Here is an 18,152-nt window from a genome sequence, read left to right on the forward strand (position 1 = left end):
AAGATTTTTATAAAAACTTCTATAGTCCAATATTTGCAAATAAAATTATATACAAAAACACTTTAAAGACATTATTTCAATCTTGATTATTTGTTTTTATAAAACAAGTTTAAGAAATAAAATAACTAATTGAAAAACTGAAAACTAAACACCTAAATATATATTAAAATTAAGTAATTCATACACATAGATATATATTACTAAATAAAGCAATAAAAATGTTATATAAAACCTAATAATTTATTATATACACTTATTTAATACTTTTATATTTTCTATTTAACCAATACATAATCAAACATTAAAATTTTTATATAAAAATTTTAATCGACTAATTATTTCAGACGTATCTTTCTCATCAGCATTTTTAATCAACAAAAAAACATAAAAATTAATAATTTTTCTTAAATATTAAAATAACGTCTTTGTATATTCAATTTATATTTATGCCAAGTAAAAAACATAGTTAACTAAATTTCAAACCATATTAAATTGGCAAATATTTTCAAAAAAAATAAATCTTTAAGAAATAGAATCAATTAAGAAAATTAAAAGGAAGACATGGAATGTGCATATAATTTTAAAGCGGAAGATGTTTTAATGCATTTTGGGGTAAATGAATCTCAAGGACTATCTTCAAAAGAAGTTTTTCTTACCCGTCAAAAATATGGAAAAAATGGTTAAAAATAAATGTTTTAAGATAATGAACATAGCTTATATGTCTCTATAGAATTAGAGAAAGATGGTGGCAGGAAATTGTGGGTTTTAATTATGGAACAATTCAAAGATAAACTTGTAATTGTTTTACTTATATCTGCAATAATATCTTTTATTTTAGCATTTTTTGGGAGTGACAAAAACAATACAGATTTTATGGATCCATTCGTCATTCTCGCTATCTTAATTATAAATGCAATTATTGGTATATCACAAGAAACCAATGCAGAAAAAGCAATTGCAGTATATCAACCCTACTAAGTTTATACATTATAATTTAACTATATTATTCAAGGCATTGCAAAAATATTCACCAAACGAAGCAAAAGTTATTAGAAATGGAAAAATATCTCGTATTCATGCAAGAGATCTTGTTCCTGGGGATATTATAGATGTTTCTATTGGCGATAGAATTCCTGCAGATTGTCGTTTACTCAAAATTAAAAGCAATAATTTTCGTGTTGAACAGTCTATCCTTACTGGTGAATCTGAGAGTGTAGAGAAATGCACGGATAAAATTCATATTCATAACCCTACTAAGCAGGATCAAACTAATATGCTTTTTGGAGTAATAACTACTTTTGAAGTTCATTGATCTTAATTCTTTAAAGGGAACAACAGTGACTACGGGCCATGCGCGTGCTATTGTTGTTTTAACAGGGAAATCTACAGCTATTGGTGATATTTGTCAAAATATAACGTCACAAATATCAGAATTAACACCCCTAAAATATAAATTAAATAATTTCGGAGATATTCTTGCAAAAGTATAAAATACTCTCTTTTTCCCTCAATACTTAAGTTATAGGTTATTTCTTTAATTTGTGTTTTAATTTGGATTATTAATATTAAAAATTTCAATGATCCTCTACATCAAGGATTTTTAAAAGGAGCCATTTATTATTTTAAGACATCAGTAGCACTAGCAGTAGCGGCAATTCCAGAAGGTTTATCTGTTGTAATTACTATATGTCTTGCACTAGGGACTCGAAAAATAGCAGAAAAAAATGCAATTGTTCGTAACCTTTCAAGTGTTGAAACATTAGGTAGTACGAGTGTTATTTGTTCAGACAAAACAGGAACATTAACCACAAATATTATGTGTGTCTCTAAAATTATTATTTTAGAGCAGGATGAATCACTTTTAGAATTTAATGTTGAAGGAACCAACTTCAATCCATTTGGAAATATTTATTTAAACGATGGAACTATAATGAAATCTCCAGCTTTTATTTATAAAAGCATTAAGTATCTTGCTGAGATATGTTCTGTCTGTAATGATGCAAAAATAATATTTGATTCAAACTTAAATACTTATACTAGAATCGGAGAACCTACTGAGGCAGCTTTAAAAAGTCTGGTTGAAAAGTTAGGAACTGATATTGAAGATATCAAACCTAAACATAATTTGTCTTATAATGATAGTGCTAACTCGTGTAATATTTATTACAATACTTTATCACCACGTCTTAAAACTTTTGAATTTTCAAGAGATCGTAAAAGCATGTCTGTTGTTGTAGGAAACATAGAATCACCTCGTCTACTTGTCAAAGGTGCTCCTGAAACAATTTTGGAGCGCTGTAGTTATACTATAATCGGAAAATCAGGACAAAAAATAATACTAACAACAAATATTTTATCTAAAATTAACAAAAAAATAGCAGAATATGGTCTAAAAGGACTAAGAATTATGGCATTTGCTCAAGTAGACTCAAAAGATTTTAAAGCACATCCTTTTCACACGAAAGTAAGCAATAATTATGAGGATTATGAAGTAATTATTCCTCCTTTGATATTAATCTAACAAAACATAGCAAAACATGACGTTTGTTGGGTTAGTAGCAATGTTAGATCCTCCAAGACCAGAAGTGGCGAATTCAATTGCAAAATGTCGAAGTGCTGGTATACGAGTCATTTGTATAACTGGTGACAATAAAAAAACAGCGGAAACTATTTGTAGACAAATCGGTATTTTTAAAAAAAATGAGAATTTAGAAGGAAAAAGTTATACTGGCCAAGAATTTGATAATTTATCCCCTGCTCAGCAATTAGAAGCAGTTAAGCGTGCCAATCTTTTTTCACGCACTGAACCAGCTCATAAAGTGCAATTAGTAAAGTTACTTCAGCAAACGGGCGAAGTTGTAGCTATGACTGGTGATGGAGTAAATGATGCACCAGCATTAAAAAAAGCAGATATTGGTATTGCTATGGGTTCTGGAACGGACGTTGCTAAACTTACTGCTGATATGATTCTTATCGATGATAACTTCTCAACTATCGAGCATGCTATTGAAGAAGGAAGAGCAATCTACAGTAACACACAGCAGTTTATTCGATATCTTATTTCTTCAAATATTGGAGAAGTAATATCTATTTTTTTGACGGTTTTATTGGGCATTCCAGAAGTACTAAAGCCTGTTCAATTGCTCTGGGTAAACTTAATAACAGGTATTATCAAAACACAAAAGTTCAAAACTTTATAATAAAAATTAGATGGCTTGCCTGCTACTGCATTATCATTTAATCCCATAGGATACAATTTAATGAAAAGACCGCCTAAAGATAAAAATGAGCCTATAGTAAACCTATGGCTTTTCATTAGATATTGTATAACTGGCGGATATATTGGAGCTAGTACGATATTTGGTTATATTTGGTGGTTCGTATATTATTTTAAAGGCCCTAGAATTACTTTTAAAGAATTGGTAAAAAAATACATACTTCTAATATCTATTTTTAACTAATAAAGTCTCGTTTTCATCGTTGTTCTGATACTAATCCTTGCTATTGGTTTAATAATTATACATCATCTAAAGCATCTACAATATCTTTATCAATGTAAAACATCATTGAATTTAAAAAGATATATATTAAATTATTAGCAGACTTGTTGTTATCGAAATGATGAATGCAACAAATTCTCTATCACAAACAGAAAGTTTATTGTCACTTCCTCTATGGACTAATATAAAACTTGTATATGCTATAATCTTGTCTTTACTTTTACATTTAGCAGTTCTCTATGTGCCTTATTTACAAAAAATATTCTCAACTATACCTTTAAATTGGATAGAATGGAAAATGGTAACTTTTATTAGTTTACCAATAATGTAATATAAATCAAATTTGTAATTCAAGACTGATATTTTAGATTTATTGACGAAATTCTTAAATTTGCTGAAAGAATATATATTAAGGATTTTTCAAACAATAAAAAAAATCAAAAATATCATTAATTTCAAAATGAAAATTTTAATAAAAAATGTATCGATAGATCAATATAATATTTTTCATATAAGAATAAAACAATCGTGTATATTTAAAAAATATTTAACATACATATAAAAAACTAATCTTGTCTACTTTTCAAATAACTCTTTGTTACTTTATCTTGACTTATAACATAAACAACACCACCCATTCCTAAAACATATTTAATATAAAACAAGACATATCTAGGAAATCAAAACCTGATAAAGCATCTCTGTCTTGAGCATTTAATAATGCTTGAGAAATAGTTTCAAACAAATCATCCGGTTCCTTTTAACATATTATAATTTTCATATATATATATATATTCTTACTAAATCAGGTGTCCAAAGACATTCACATATACCATACAGTTGTTCAGAAGCTGTACCTGATACCACAAAATCATTTGAAATATCAAGACACCCAATATTATCAAGTCCGCATATAAATGGCTCTCCAGTTTTACTATCAAGGCCCGCAAGAATAGGCATCACAAAATAACTTGCAAATCTACCGTCTTAATTAAAAAATATTCAGAACAATGCCACACCTTTTTTGATATAATGTTGTTGACAACAAATTAGCCAATGTTTTCGGTTCAATCACTCGTTCTTCACGCAATTTATACATGTTAACCTTGTAACGAATCAATTTCGATCTGCATCACTATTATTTCAATGTCCATCTAAAAAAAAACCTACAACATAACAATATCTGTTGCAAGACCTGATAAACCCATATATGATTTTTCTGTTACCGGTACAATTTTAGAGAAATTATTAGTAATCATGACACCCCCTTGCCCAAGACGTAAATCTGATGCAATTGCAACACAGTTTTTCCCCATCATGGCCACACAAACACCTCCATTATATTCAAAAATATTCTACATGTTTTCTTCATTATCTATCTTTTTTAAGAAAAAACCTTACCATCTCAATATAAAAAGACTTCTAAACGCTTAAAAACAAAAAATCTCAAAGCTTTTAACCTTTTTTACAGAATCTTTTTACTTTTTTCTTAAAACTCTTAAATCTGGTCCTTAAAAATTAACGACCTATAAAAATTTTCAGTTAAACAAAATTAGCATTAACTTAATTTTTTATACAATTTTTAATAGAAAAACTTAAGAAATGCCAGGAAATATTATTATTTTGTTAGATTCAAAGAGATATACTATTAAAACTACACCAACACAACTAATTAATGATCTTCTTCTTGAAGGATGTAGAAAGGCAGAATTAAATCCACAAGAATATTCACTTAAGTAGACAATATTTGGAATTTTTTAACAAATATCTAAATTAAACTTTTCAAAAGATATGGATCCAATATACTCGATCTTTCTTTACCAGTCAGATTAGCACGACTTCCAGCAGGAGCAAAATTAACATTAGTTAAACAAAAATATATAGAACGTAAAATAATATTTTTGACATGAACTATATCTTAAGTAAGGATTTAGAGGATATCAAAGTGGCACTTCAAGTAGTTGATCAGGAAAAACGATTAATAATGTCATTTCCGGCAGATACAACGCTTTGGGAAATTCTTTGTTATTTTGAACAAACAACAGATCCACCAATTAATATAACAAAAAGATCAGTTACAGCCAAATTTAAAAACCAGGTAAATGAGTATTACGAAACGCCAATTGTTCGTATTATAAGCAAAGAGGTCTGCTATTATGTATGATAGAAAAATAATTAAAAAACACAGTTTAATGGGCCAGAAGTACTTCAAAAGATAACATTAGCATCACAGGGTATTGTTAATGGAAGTGTTGTTCTTCAAGTTAAATTTGAAAAAACACAAAAATATTTTAATGAAATGATGGCTTTGCATCCACAAAAAAATATTAAGTTGCCAGGAAAAAACATAAAAATGGATATTGAAAGCAATTCAGAAAATAAAGAAGATACAAAGCAGACAAAATGTCAAATATCACAAAAACCATTATTTCAAATACCAGAGCATGATACATCCAAAGAAATAAGCAATGATGAATTAATATCTAAACGCGAAATATTAATTCTATCGAAACCTGCATCTTCAAGTCTTTATGCTTCTAAAGGTTCGTTTTCAAATAACTAACTTATTCTAATTTATTTAGTTAATACAAATGAAGAAGACTATGAATTAACACTCGAAATGGCTATATCTTATCAGAATATTCTCTCTTCGAGAACAAAGAGAATCGGAAATAGCAAGAATTCGAATATTCATCAAGAATTGGAGCAGAAAAATAACCTTAAAAAAAAAGTAGATCATATCATAGAATATATCATTATTATTAAAATATTTAGTATAATATAAAATTTAAACTACCTGATGGTATGCAAATTATAAGTTCATTTGAGGGAAATGAGAGAGGTATGTTTCTTTTTTTTTAGATAGGAATACTAAACATTTTTAAGTTGAAGCGTTATATGATTTTATGAGATATGTTATACGATATTCAGATGAGCCATTTTATTTGTGTAATTTTCCTTAATATTATATAATCATTAACAAAAATATAGATATTACACCACCTCCTAAACATCTATTAAACGTTAAAGAAACACTAGCATCTAATCCTAATTTTTCAACCAAAACTACTGTTATTTTCAAATGGGCAGATAATATACAATCATACGTCAAGGGTATCCTTTACCACTATTTTTTATTTATATTTATCTTATAAATTATAGAACATAGTACTCTTAAAGACACATATTTAAACATGCAAAAAGACATTTCTACAATTGCTACATCCTTAAAAAACGAAGAAGAGGAAGAGGAAGAAGAAAAAAAACAGGAAGAAAAAAAACAAGATTATAAACCATTAACTATATCATCTAATTCACCATCTTTATGCACACCCAGTTCTAAAAAAATGCCTAAATGGCTAAAACTTTCAAAATAAAATGATATATATTATTTATCTTAATTAAACGGTTTATGTAATATTATATATATTATCTAGTAATATATTATCCGTTTTTATTTATATTAATACCTTTCAATTCTAAAATACAAAATGCTCATAAAAGAGCCGGAGCCATTTAAAGATGAACTTGACGTAAAAATATTCATAAATACTTAAAATATATTTATTTTTAATACATTTTTAGGGATCTTCTCTAAGAATTGCTATTGTTCATGCCCGCTGGAATATATTTGCTGTCAGTCCTTTAGTAGAAGGTGCAAAAAAGGCTTTAATTAAACACGGAGTAAGACCAGAAAACATATATATTGAATCTGTGCAAGGTTAGATATTTACTTTTTATTCTGAGTAGATTTATATTTTTGATTAGGTAGTTGGGAATTACCATTTTCTATTTATAAGTATTTTTCACTAGTTTAATGGAAAATATATTAAATAAACTAATAAGGATCATTGAAGCGTCAAAATTAAAAGAAAATAAATGTCTTAAGTCCTCAAAAGTTGATAGAAAACCAGAAACATCTGACTCATTATTCAAGCAAGAAAACATAGAAACATTAAGACAAATAAAGGGAGAATTTGATGCAGTAATAGCGATAGGTGTTTTAATTAAAGGAGAAACAATGCATTTCGAGTATATTTCTGATAGTGTTTCCCATGGACTTATGAAAGTTCAACTTGATACAGGGATTCCTATCGTTTTTGGAATTTTAACAGTTTTCAATAAAGAACAAGCACTTGAACGTTCAGGAATGTCTGGAGAATTTCGGAAAAATCATGGCAAGTGTGTCTTTTTATTTTTTTTTTCTTAAAATTTTAGGCGAAGATTGGGGATTTGTAGCAGTAGAACTTGGTGTAAAAAGAAAAAAATGGGAAAATGGTGAACTATAAGAGATATTCATCTATTGAGACAAAACAAGAGTATATCTTATTCATATTTATATTTCAATTGAATATTTTTCTAAAAAATCATTTAAATATTAATTAAATATTTATATGTTTACATTTCATTTCCATTTTTTTATCAAACAATTAGTGCCAAGATAGATACTACGTAATAATCCTTAATAATTCATACGTTAAAAATGCCATTAAATAACAAATAGAAATATTCCATTAAACATGTATATATAGTATGGAATAATACTATTTTTTAAATACCATAGCCTTGAATCTTTTCAGAAAAATTCCAATGAGTATCAACAGATTGATTTGTATCAAATACAACACTCTCTTTAGTAACCGTTGCAACAGAAAACTAATATTTCTAAGAAATAAAAAAGAATTGTGTATTTTCAACTACCTTATTTAGTGAACGTGCATCTCTACAATAAAGAACCCTCATACAGTCATCAATAACTTTGCGAGCATCTTCTCGAGAAAGTTGAGCAAACCGTCCATCTTCTGTAGCCTCTCGGAGCAATGGAATAGCCATGTATGCACCATATCCAGTAGCAATACATGGTGCTGAATAAGCTACACCAAGAAAATCCACATACCCCAAAAAAAATTCAGGTAGACCGCAAAAAGTTCTGGGTATACAAATAGAAACATCTTCAGGATCCAGACCAGCAACAACACAACTATTCAAAAGAGGATTAAGTTTTGTTCTTCTATTATAAAAAACATGACTAAGATATTCATAGATATGCGATGAACAAGGAAAATGACCATCTTCATAATTTTTTTCTTTAATTCTATCATTTCAATTAAATAATAACCTCCATAAAAAAAATACAAACAAAAAAGAATGAAGAAGACGTTTTATATATTGGAAGTCAGAAATTTCACCGGAAATCCCAATAACAGTTTTTCCAAAAGAAAATAACCTTTCAACATCATCATATCTTGCTAAAGAACCATAACTTGCTAAAAAAAAACTTAATCACACAAATAGTCATGGAGAAAACCCTCATACCAAGATTATCTGCTGCTAACATAACTCCTTCTTTAAATTTAAGGCCCAAAATACTTGATCCTGTTAATATCGGTTTTAAAGTATGGTTAAAGCTATTTTGCTCGTTTAAAAAGTAAAAAGATTTCTTATTATCTTTCGAATATGACGGAATACAGCTCAACATTTCTACTATTAAATTCTAACAAATATTTATAATTTTTATTAAAATTTTAAATTTTTAAATTGGCAAAAATCGTTATTACGTTTAATATCCAAAGCAAAAAATCAAAATTTCAAAAAAAAATAATCTCAGAGTAAAAAAATTCAGGTATAAAATAGAGGTCCAATTAAAAAACGAAAACTATACTTTTTTGTAAAGAATTAAAAGATTTTTTTAAAATAAAAATCATTTAAGATTTGATATTATAAAATCAAATTTACTCATTATAATCAGAATCATTAACGCTTGATGGAATATTAATTATTCTACAACGATTCCTTGTTTTGCTACATTGTTTCCTGGGGAATTGGTATTTTTGTAAAGAGGATATTGAGAAATCATCACTTAAATATTCATTAATAATATCATGATTAGAATTAGAAGGATATGTTTCTTGATATTTCGAAGAATTAGAAGAAAGATCTATATAACGTAATTTTTCGTTGCGTTTTTCGGGAAATGAAACCAGATCCGAACGAGAATTTGATAAAGTAGAACTATTTTCATGAATATTTACATTTTCATCAGAATCAAGTAAAATTAGTTGACTTATAGACCTCTGCGTGCCTAAAGATACATTTTTCCCACGTTTTTTAGACTTTTTCGATCGTCGTTCATGTTTTTCAATTAAAGAATCATAACTTATTTCATCAAACCCCTTATCCTCTGCTGTATCAGAATAAAGAGTAGAAAAAGATTGCTCTAATAAATCCTTAGAATCGTTAATTTCCTCAATAGATAAATCACGTTCAATCTCATCTGTTGGTCTATCATCAATAAAAGGATCATCATAGTCATAATCATCAGGTTCAGAGCAAATACTATCTTGGTATAAAGAATCTTGGTCTATTAAGAAAAACATTAGAATAAAACTATTAACCAAAAAAAACAAAATAATCCCACATACCATGTAATTCAGAAGCCACATGCAGATCTGAATAAGAAAAATCATTTAAAGAACTAACTTCCTCATCAGAAAATTGAAACCCACAATGTGCACACACAGTGCCCTCTATCTACATCATAAACCAAACATTCAGATATATTTAATTAAATCACCTCCCAATAACATCGCATACATCGCATAACTCCATCTTCACGATCACATAAAACACTTGTAAATTTCGTTTCAACAAAAAGATCAAAAAAAAGATTATCCCTATTCTCCTCCATCCGCTTACGCTGATCCTCTTGATGTTTTTTTACATGTTTTCCTTCTCCTTCAGGATCTGATGCTTCCATTCGATGAACAAATACATCTACCATTTCTTGAACCTTCAATAACCTTTAGAAAAAAAAAAAATACAAAATATCATACAAGATATGCAAATGAAGGACTCTGAGAAAGAGGATGTCTACAAGTAGGACAAGTACGCTTATGAAATAACCAATCAAGAATACACTATATTTATCATTAATCTCCTTCTAATGTCAAAAAAAACGTACGCCATAACAGAAAACATGTCCGCAAGAAAGCATAAACGGTGATCCAAAGAGTCCCACACAGATTTCACAAATTAAACTCCTTTTCAACTTTGCAATATCCAATTCCAACTCTTCCATCTTCTAGGATATCTATAGGCCTATTTTTCACTAAAAAAAACAAGAAAAAAACAAATATTACTTACAGATAATCAAAAAAACCAAACAAGGACTAATCTTCTAAAATTAAAGTCAATAATATCTACATTTAATCCTTTCAAATCAAAATATTTATATAGTAGGGTTAATATCAAGTTAAAAACAGTCGTTACGTTTATCGATCTTTAAAAAAAATGGTAAGAAAAAAAATAAAAAAGAAAACCTTTAATTTACTTTTTTAGCCTAAACAAATCCAAGATATCAAGTTATTTCTAGAGGTTTCTAGAAGGAAGGATGCAAGATGTATATTTCTTTTTTTTTATGAGTTTTTTTGCTAATTTTAACCTTTAAGCAACTCGTATTGTTAAGGATAAAAAAAAAGTTAAATTCAAGATTCGATGCAGTAGATATCTTTATACACTTGTTGTGAATGATCCCGAGAAGGCGGAGAAGTTAAAACAGAGGTCTTTTCATTTTTTTTGGAAAGAAAGACATATCTAATCATTTATTAGTTTGCCTCCTAATCTTCCCATTATTTAAGTTTTTTTAAAAAATTACATGATTTAGAGGCACATGATAAATAAAACAATAAGGATTAATAATTGTTATTTTTTCTCTGAAATATCGCTAGCTATCTATTCCAACTAATCGATATATAAGATCATAAATCATGTATATATATAGCTTTAATACTTAAAACGTTTATATTTAATATGCTTCGTATTGTTGCCAGTATTTCAAAAACTATTCCCATAAATATTATAGTTAAGTCCTAAAGTATAAATTTATAATTTTTATTTAAAGTAATGTTCCAATAAAAATTTTTATAATTTTAAAACCATTACTTAATACATGGCATAAAAAAGTAAATTTCTTAAAGGAATTATTCAAAAATATTCAAAATAAAACTTTTATGATACATGATATTTTCGCTATTCATTATATGACAAAAAAACAAAATATCAAATAAAATAAAAAATTAATTATCCATAAACCACAAAATTTAAAGCTTTTCAATCACTACGATATCAAAAAAAAACTATATATTCTTTTTCAAAGATACTGTAAAAATATGTTAGCTAATATATATTTAAATATACTTTTCATTTTAAACATAAATATATATTAGCAAAAATACATTGTAATTCTTTAAAATACGCGGCTTAAAAATACTAAAACATCTATTAATCATTAAAAAAGCTTTAAAACTATAAAAACAAAATTCATAATTTATCCAGAAGACATTAAACTTATAACAATATATAACTAAATTAAAATATAAAAAAGATATAAGCAGTATTTAAATATATATCTTTTTGAACTTTAAAAAATATCAATATATTCATTAATATGTAATATTTTCAATTATAAATCATTTCCTAAATTGATAAATTAAATATAAAAAATAATTATAAAAGTTTAACATTTTTGCATTCAACAAAAAACTACTATCCAAAACAATTATTAAAAACAACATATATCTAATATTCATTATATATATACAAAGCAAACAATTCTATACATATTCACACTATTTCATAGTAATCCAACTTTAAAAAAATAACCATCAAATCTTATATTCTTCATCAAATACTATCATTTTTTGTAAAATTGAAAAATAGAATCTTAAATACATAATTAATAAATACAAACAAATATATTCAAAAAATTTAATATATTTTTTCAAAACTTATTTCCTAAAATTTCAAAATAAACATATTTAAATACATATATAGTTATTTCTAAATAAGATTTCTGCATTCTTCAGCCAAACTTTTACTAGGAATTTATAAAAATAACAAAAAACCCATTCTCCAACTAAATATTTTAATCAAAATTAACCATCGTACTCCTCTAAAAAATTTAAATATTTAGCTTAAAAAACATATAAAGTAAAATATCTAAAAGACATATCTAAAAGATTTAAGAATAATTATTTTATTATACTTTAAAAATTATTATTTTTGCTTTTAAACAACTTAATATAAATAATGGAAAATCTAGAATCATTAGAATCAAACAACCAATACTTATCAATAGACAATAATCAGGAAAAAGTATTCGAAACATGCTTAGATCTTGCAAAAAAGGCTCGGCAACAATGCCATCAGCTCTTACAGTCTTATCCAATTGATTCTAAAGCAAAAACACACTTAATGACGTTGATAACACGACTTCGTGCAGCAAATAGAGCAGCATACCTTGAAGCACGCACTTCAAAACAAGAAACTCAACGTTCTCGTCAATCATTGGATCAGAAATATGTGCAACTTCAAAATCTTTATTATGAACAACAACATATTTTAACAACAATTAAAGCATGCGAAACATTTCCGTAAGTTTTCTTTCAAAAAAGTTTAAGATTTTTTAAGGAATATTTAGTACAACGTATGATTCGCTTTCTATGATTTCAGAAGAAGAGTTTCTTGCACTTCATCCTAATCTTAATAACGCTACAGATCAACATATTCTGATGCTTGCTCGTCTTTCCTACGAAAAAAAGGAGAGGGAAAATCTCGAAAAAATTAGACGGGATCTTCTTAAACAGAAATCTGAGTTAATATCTCAAAACAAAACTCACAAAGAAGAGCTCGAAGCGTTAGACTCTCAATTAAAAAATTTCATACGGGTAAGTAATTTTTTATATTCGAATAAGTCTTATTTGTCTAAGAATGCTGAACCTTTACAAGAATTTATGAAAAAATACTAGTATTCAAAAAAGCATACTGACTTTTTCAAATAATTCTAAATTATACATATAAAATACTAAAAAATACAATTTAGGGAGACATGCAACATCAAATAGTACAAATTTGTATTCTCCTAATGTTGTTTTGGTCTTTACTAATGAATTGCTCACTTATTTATGCAAAAATATTCAACCCAATAAAAAGGCAAATATATTCTAAAAAAAACAATAAATGTATTTCATTAATTATTAATTTTAAAGAAAAAAAGCGATAATCACAAGGAATTATTCTATTTTTTTAAAAACGTCTTAGATTAAAACAAATCATTTAACTCAAAATCTCTTCATTAAAAAATATGAAAAAATATCATTAAATTTTCAGATGTCTTTCTACAGAAACGTTTTTATCTATTAAATTTATATTAAAGCCTAAAAATCTAAATCGAAAAAAAAGCGAAATTTAAAAAATTACATTATTTAAGTCCTAACTTCATCTCATTTTTTTTTTCAAATGGCTTCTATTTTTCAGTGTATAAATATCTACAATTTATCAAAAAATATATAAGTCTATGAAATATATAAATATAATATATTCATGTAATCAATGAAAAAATTTTCAAGCATAATAATTACAATTTAACAACTCTCAAAAGACTATATCAGATGATCTCAAAATAAGAGAAAAAAAGATCTAAATAACATCCAAAATGCTTAAGACTCAATCATAAAATTATTCATATAAAGAATCTTAATATGCAGCGATATTAGTATTTATGTTGTCTATAATCATCTCAGATAAAACTAAGATTTTAAAGTTTTATAAGGCTAAAAAATATTGTCATTGAATAATTTTTAATTTCATTCAAATCAAAAATTAATATTTGAATGTATACAATTTTGAAATTAAAGTATTGCTAATTCTAAAGAATTATACTAGAAAACACTTTAAATAAAAATATTTCCTTAATTTTATAAAAATCAATAATTATTAAATTTTTGAACTCAAACATACACTAGAAAATAATATATAGTATAAAAAAAGTATTTTTCAAAACTACATCGTTATATTTTCAAAATTATATAACACATTCAAGATTGTTTTAATAAATTGACAAAAGAAAAAATATTATTCTAAACATAACTAAAAAATTATAAAAAAGTGTTGAAACATACATAAAAAATCCTATACTTTCATTTTTATATATTTAGGAACATGATTCTATTGTTTTCAAAATAATATATACACATGTAAATCTCTAAATATCGAACAAAAAAAAATAAATTATTCAATTTAGTCAAAGAACAAAATATATCCTCTTCATCTTTCATATATATAATATTTTTATTACAATATGCAATATAAAACATTTGTTTCACATAATTGGCTATATCTACATAATTAATATTTAATACACAAAAGATATATAATCTCCCAAAAAAAAATCAGGCTCATTAATACACATTTATAATAAAGAAGATATATATCGGACATTTTTATTATCATTTTTAACATTATTACATTTGAAAAAATAGCATATAAAATGTTTCTAAAACTGCACCTCCAATTACAAGGAAAATCAACAAATCTATCGATTGTAATCAACACATACATCTCACTTGACTTTTATTTATGCACTTACAGACCCAATAAATCGATATATTAGGTTTTAACTTCTTAAGTAGAGGCTTTTCAGTCTTAGATTTTCCTCGTTTTGCAGCCTCTCTGATCGCATAAATCTCATTACCTTGACGTTGTCTTGGTGTTTGTACCTACGTTTTTTAATCAGAACAACCTTAATAAACGCTTCTATATACTACCATTTTTTATTCTCGTATATCAGATTTCTATCATAAATTCGATACTCAGAAAATGTATTATTTTTCGACATATATAAATAAAAAATTCCTAAAATTTAGTGCTAAAAAATGCAAGTTTTCGCAGGAGTTCAATCGGCCTATGTATTCACAAGAAACTGGAATAATGTCAGCAAAAGAACACAATTACGAAGGAAAAACATCTCACGTATGTTTTGTAAAAACTAAAAATAAGCATTTCAAAAACTAATAAAAGGCTTAGAAATTATTTTGGAGGATATATGCTCGACCTTTTGGAAAGGTTTTTCTTTTAGCATCAATTACATATCTTAGTCTTCATTTTTTTTGGTGGCATCTATATTCAGAAGAAAAAAAGAGGGAAAAAAAAGGTTTTCTGCATATTTTCAAAAAGAAAGAGCCCTTTTTATTTACAAGGAAGTAGAGTATCTTTTTCAGCTTGAAAAAACGCTTCATGAACTGGCATCAAATTCTAAATCCAAACCTGTATAAATATATACGAAATATTCCAGAAACACTTATCAAATCTTATACAATGATACATCTATATTTAAAATAGACTAAATATTTTATTTTAAAAGTTATTGTTCATACTTGGAACACCAATCCTATACTTATATAATCATTCATACGAACTAAAGAGATATACATAAAAAATGGAGATTTCAAAGCTAGATAGAGTCCTAAAACATAGCGGCATAGGATTTATATCAGTAATACTTTTTTTTAGGAAAAATAAATACGAATTATATAGGATGCTTTATATAATCACGTGCATATCGCGAATAATCGTGCTTCATACGCGATGGCGGGGTAATTTTTCTAACATTTGATAAGGAGTTTTAGACCTTAAATAAACATAAAAAATGGATAATTACAAAGGATCAGTTCAAAGGAAGCGTTCACATATAAATTCTATAGAAAAAGGTATGTATTTAGTGAATCAATGGATTTATAAAAGATTAAATAAAATAGTATTATCATGTATACCAAAAAAACGAATAAAAAACATTGAGAAATGGGAGATCGAGCAAGAAAATTCAGATACAGAAGATGAGTTGGTTATGTCATCGCCTCATACACCTACTCATCAAAATAAAATGGCTAAACAAATAGGTAATATCTATAATTTGTATGATATTTGGTTGATAAAGACAAAGGGCTTATTCAGATGCAAAAAATTAAATATTCTTTAACACCGCATTGCTTAAGATCTGCTAATAAAGCGCCTATGTCAAGGAAAACGTATACACCTACGACACCAACAGTTTATTCTAAAGGAAAAGCACTTTTTTCTCGAGGAGCTTTGCCAAACCAACTTACAGGACGATCTGCAGAAAGAAAACATATTAAAGAGTATATTGAAAGTCATGTAGAAGAAGAACAAGGGGGATGTCTTTATATTAGCGGTCCTCCTGGTACAGGCAAAACTGCTATCATTACCGATGTGATAAAACAGCGATTTATGAGGGGAAATATTATATCTACAACTATTAACTGTATGGCCCAGGATCCAAAGAGTATTTATTCTGAATTGTATGAAAAATTATCCGGAAAGGTAGAAACCGTAGAAAAAAAAGCATTTGAACAGTTGAAAAAATTATTTTTTCAAAATAACACTATGTAGTAAGTTTTCTTAAAAAAAGAAAAAAAGCATACTCTAATACGCAGCCTTGTATTTTTGGATGAAATTGATTCCTTAATTGCGAAAGAACAAGGAATCCTTTATCAATTGTTTGAGTGGTCTACCATTGAGAGTTCTCGATTAATTATAATTGGAGCTACGAATGCATTAGATTTGACAGAACGTTTTCTTCCAAAGCTTAAAACAAAAAATGGTACTTACACATAAACATATATTGATTCCTTCTGATTGAAAATTAGCTATGCCCAAAATTCTTACATTTAAGCCTTATACTTCACAAGAGATTTCGGATATAATTAAAGATCGTTTATGTTCACTTTCTGGAAACATTCCCAAAGACTTTATACCCTTTCTTCATCCATCAGCAATTGAACTGTGTTCAAGAAAAGTTGCATCTTCTACAGGAGATGTTCGAAAGGCATTTGATCTAGTTAAAAAAACAATTGAGCTTTTAGAAATGGAATCATACATTAATAAAAAGGAACCGTTATCAGAAATCTCTCCGAACAAACTGTTATCGCCGCCTAATACAGATAAATATCCGACTTTTAATGAAAATAATTTTCAAGATATACCAAGAGCAACAATAGAACATATAATTCGAGTTTCAAATACAGTATTTGGAAATTCTGTGATTCAGCGACTTAAAGATTTTACACTTCAACAAAAGGCTGTTTTGTGCGCATTATCCGTCTGTAAAAGAGAAAATTTGAACGGTATACTCATTGGAAAGGTATATATTGATTGTTTTGTAATTAATGTGCTAATATTTAAAATAGTTATTTGATACTTATACATATTTATGTCGTCGAGATAAACTTCTACATCCTTTAAATTTATCAGAGTTTACGGACATAATTGGCACTCTTGAAGTTTCTGCGGCTGTTAACATCATTAATACGACAATTTCATCAAAAACCAATGATATAATGACTAAGAAAATAGGTCTAGCTGTGCCAGAAATGGATATTCTAACCGCCATTGGAGATATTGGCCTCTTAAGGCGTTTTTTTCACTAAAGATTAAAGTGAAATCAATACATGATTAACTTGTTTAATAAGTTTATGACATGAGTTTCAGATTATTTAATGCGGCTGTAATATATATCCTAATGATTCAATCTTTGTATATGTATTCTAATCTTAGATTACCATAGATTTTAATGTCTAAATAAAAACTATTACACGATAGATATCAATGATTTTAAGATTCAAACTTTTGACATGAAAAAAATAATACACTTATATTTGTTTTAATCTTATACTAGAAAATTTGCATTAGGATTAATTGAAATACATAATGACACGCAATTAATCGTTTTATATAAAACGTCTAAGTAGAAAAATTATAAATAATTAAAAATGAAAAAAATAAACGAAATTTCATTAA

General features: G+C 26.9%; 11 protein-coding genes across 11 annotated transcripts; 7 read left to right on the plus strand and 4 right to left on the minus strand.

Annotated features, from left to right (window-relative positions):
* Window positions 1-561: 561 nt before the first annotated feature.
* Window positions 562-3,953, plus strand: PNEG_01076 (calcium-translocating P-type ATPase, SERCA-type; the record flags this gene model as incomplete). Its single annotated transcript, XM_007874796.1, has 10 exons — window positions 562-679; window positions 731-960; window positions 1,013-1,285; window positions 1,329-1,484; window positions 1,526-2,491; window positions 2,532-3,165; window positions 3,211-3,422; window positions 3,467-3,555; window positions 3,603-3,827; window positions 3,869-3,953. 10 exons carry the CDS (start codon window positions 562-564, stop codon window positions 3,951-3,953), a joined length of 2,988 nt encoding a protein of 995 aa, XP_007872987.1.
* Window positions 3,954-4,066: 113 nt separating this feature from the next.
* Window positions 4,067-4,904, minus strand: PNEG_01077 (hypothetical protein; the record flags this gene model as incomplete). Its single annotated transcript, XM_007874797.2, has 6 exons — window positions 4,067-4,140; window positions 4,188-4,257; window positions 4,302-4,479; window positions 4,520-4,627; window positions 4,671-4,855; window positions 4,902-4,904. The coding sequence occupies 6 exons, from the start codon at window positions 4,902-4,904 to the stop codon at window positions 4,067-4,069; spliced, it is 618 nt and encodes a 205-aa protein (XP_007872988.1).
* A 198-nt stretch (window positions 4,905-5,102) lies between these two features.
* Window positions 5,103-6,877, plus strand: PNEG_01078 (hypothetical protein; the record flags this gene model as incomplete). Its single annotated transcript, XM_007874799.1, has 9 exons — window positions 5,103-5,236; window positions 5,290-5,387; window positions 5,435-5,646; window positions 5,689-6,043; window positions 6,083-6,231; window positions 6,276-6,342; window positions 6,387-6,449; window positions 6,492-6,614; window positions 6,663-6,877. The coding sequence occupies 9 exons, from the start codon at window positions 5,103-5,105 to the stop codon at window positions 6,875-6,877; spliced, it is 1,416 nt and encodes a 471-aa protein (XP_007872990.1).
* Window positions 6,878-6,991: 114 nt separating this feature from the next.
* Window positions 6,992-7,816, plus strand: PNEG_01079 (6,7-dimethyl-8-ribityllumazine synthase; the record flags this gene model as incomplete). The annotated part of the gene is made up of 4 exons (XM_007874800.1): window positions 6,992-7,033; window positions 7,086-7,221; window positions 7,269-7,299; window positions 7,347-7,816. The coding sequence occupies 4 exons, from the start codon at window positions 6,992-6,994 to the stop codon at window positions 7,708-7,710; spliced, it is 573 nt and encodes a 190-aa protein (XP_007872991.1). The 3' UTR covers window positions 7,711-7,816.
* A 235-nt stretch (window positions 7,817-8,051) lies between these two features.
* On the minus strand, window positions 8,052-8,979 carry PNEG_01080 (hypothetical protein; the record flags this gene model as incomplete). Its single annotated transcript, XM_007874801.1, has 4 exons — window positions 8,052-8,156; window positions 8,202-8,595; window positions 8,641-8,767; window positions 8,817-8,979. The coding sequence occupies 4 exons, from the start codon at window positions 8,977-8,979 to the stop codon at window positions 8,052-8,054; spliced, it is 789 nt and encodes a 262-aa protein (XP_007872992.1).
* A 253-nt stretch (window positions 8,980-9,232) lies between these two features.
* Window positions 9,233-10,723, minus strand: PNEG_01081 (hypothetical protein; the record flags this gene model as incomplete). The annotated part of the gene is made up of 6 exons (XM_007874802.1): window positions 10,644-10,723; window positions 10,462-10,598; window positions 10,334-10,417; window positions 10,075-10,290; window positions 9,923-10,031; window positions 9,233-9,861 (listed from the first exon to the last, which is right to left on the minus strand). The coding sequence occupies exons 2-6, from the start codon at window positions 10,576-10,578 to the stop codon at window positions 9,233-9,235; spliced, it is 1,155 nt and encodes a 384-aa protein (XP_007872993.1). The 5' UTR covers window positions 10,579-10,598; window positions 10,644-10,723.
* A 67-nt stretch (window positions 10,724-10,790) lies between these two features.
* On the plus strand, window positions 10,791-11,136 carry PNEG_01082 (hypothetical protein; the record flags this gene model as incomplete). Its single annotated transcript, XM_007874803.1, has 4 exons — window positions 10,791-10,793; window positions 10,839-10,899; window positions 10,949-11,060; window positions 11,109-11,136. 4 exons carry the CDS (start codon window positions 10,791-10,793, stop codon window positions 11,134-11,136), a joined length of 204 nt encoding a protein of 67 aa, XP_007872994.1.
* A 1,451-nt stretch (window positions 11,137-12,587) lies between these two features.
* PNEG_01083 (hypothetical protein) lies at window positions 12,588-13,306 on the plus strand (the record flags this gene model as incomplete). The annotated part of the gene is made up of 3 exons (XM_007874804.1): window positions 12,588-12,931; window positions 12,979-13,225; window positions 13,268-13,306. 3 exons carry the CDS (start codon window positions 12,588-12,590, stop codon window positions 13,304-13,306), a joined length of 630 nt encoding a protein of 209 aa, XP_007872995.1.
* A 1,463-nt stretch (window positions 13,307-14,769) lies between these two features.
* PNEG_01084 (hypothetical protein) lies at window positions 14,770-15,131 on the minus strand. The gene is made up of 2 exons (XM_007874805.1): window positions 15,104-15,131; window positions 14,770-15,055 (listed from the first exon to the last, which is right to left on the minus strand). Exons 1-2 carry the CDS (start codon window positions 15,104-15,106, stop codon window positions 14,885-14,887), a joined length of 174 nt encoding a protein of 57 aa, XP_007872996.1. The 5' UTR covers window positions 15,107-15,131; the 3' UTR covers window positions 14,770-14,884.
* Window positions 15,132-15,242: 111 nt separating this feature from the next.
* PNEG_01085 (hypothetical protein) lies at window positions 15,243-15,610 on the plus strand (the record flags this gene model as incomplete). The annotated part of the gene is made up of 3 exons (XM_007874806.1): window positions 15,243-15,308; window positions 15,363-15,489; window positions 15,543-15,610. 3 exons carry the CDS (start codon window positions 15,243-15,245, stop codon window positions 15,608-15,610), a joined length of 261 nt encoding a protein of 86 aa, XP_007872997.1.
* A 374-nt stretch (window positions 15,611-15,984) lies between these two features.
* Window positions 15,985-17,782, plus strand: PNEG_01086 (hypothetical protein; the record flags this gene model as incomplete). Its single annotated transcript, XM_007874807.1, has 6 exons — window positions 15,985-16,045; window positions 16,094-16,234; window positions 16,279-16,744; window positions 16,790-16,956; window positions 17,003-17,496; window positions 17,543-17,782. 6 exons carry the CDS (start codon window positions 15,985-15,987, stop codon window positions 17,780-17,782), a joined length of 1,569 nt encoding a protein of 522 aa, XP_007872998.1.
* Between the last annotated feature and the right edge of the window lie 370 nt (window positions 17,783-18,152).

The sequence above is a fragment of the Pneumocystis murina genome (genome assembly GCF_000349005.2).
Source record: "Pneumocystis murina B123 chromosome Unknown supercont1.3, whole genome shotgun sequence".
Taxonomy (NCBI): Eukaryota; Fungi; Ascomycota; class Pneumocystomycetes; order Pneumocystales; family Pneumocystaceae; genus Pneumocystis; species Pneumocystis murina.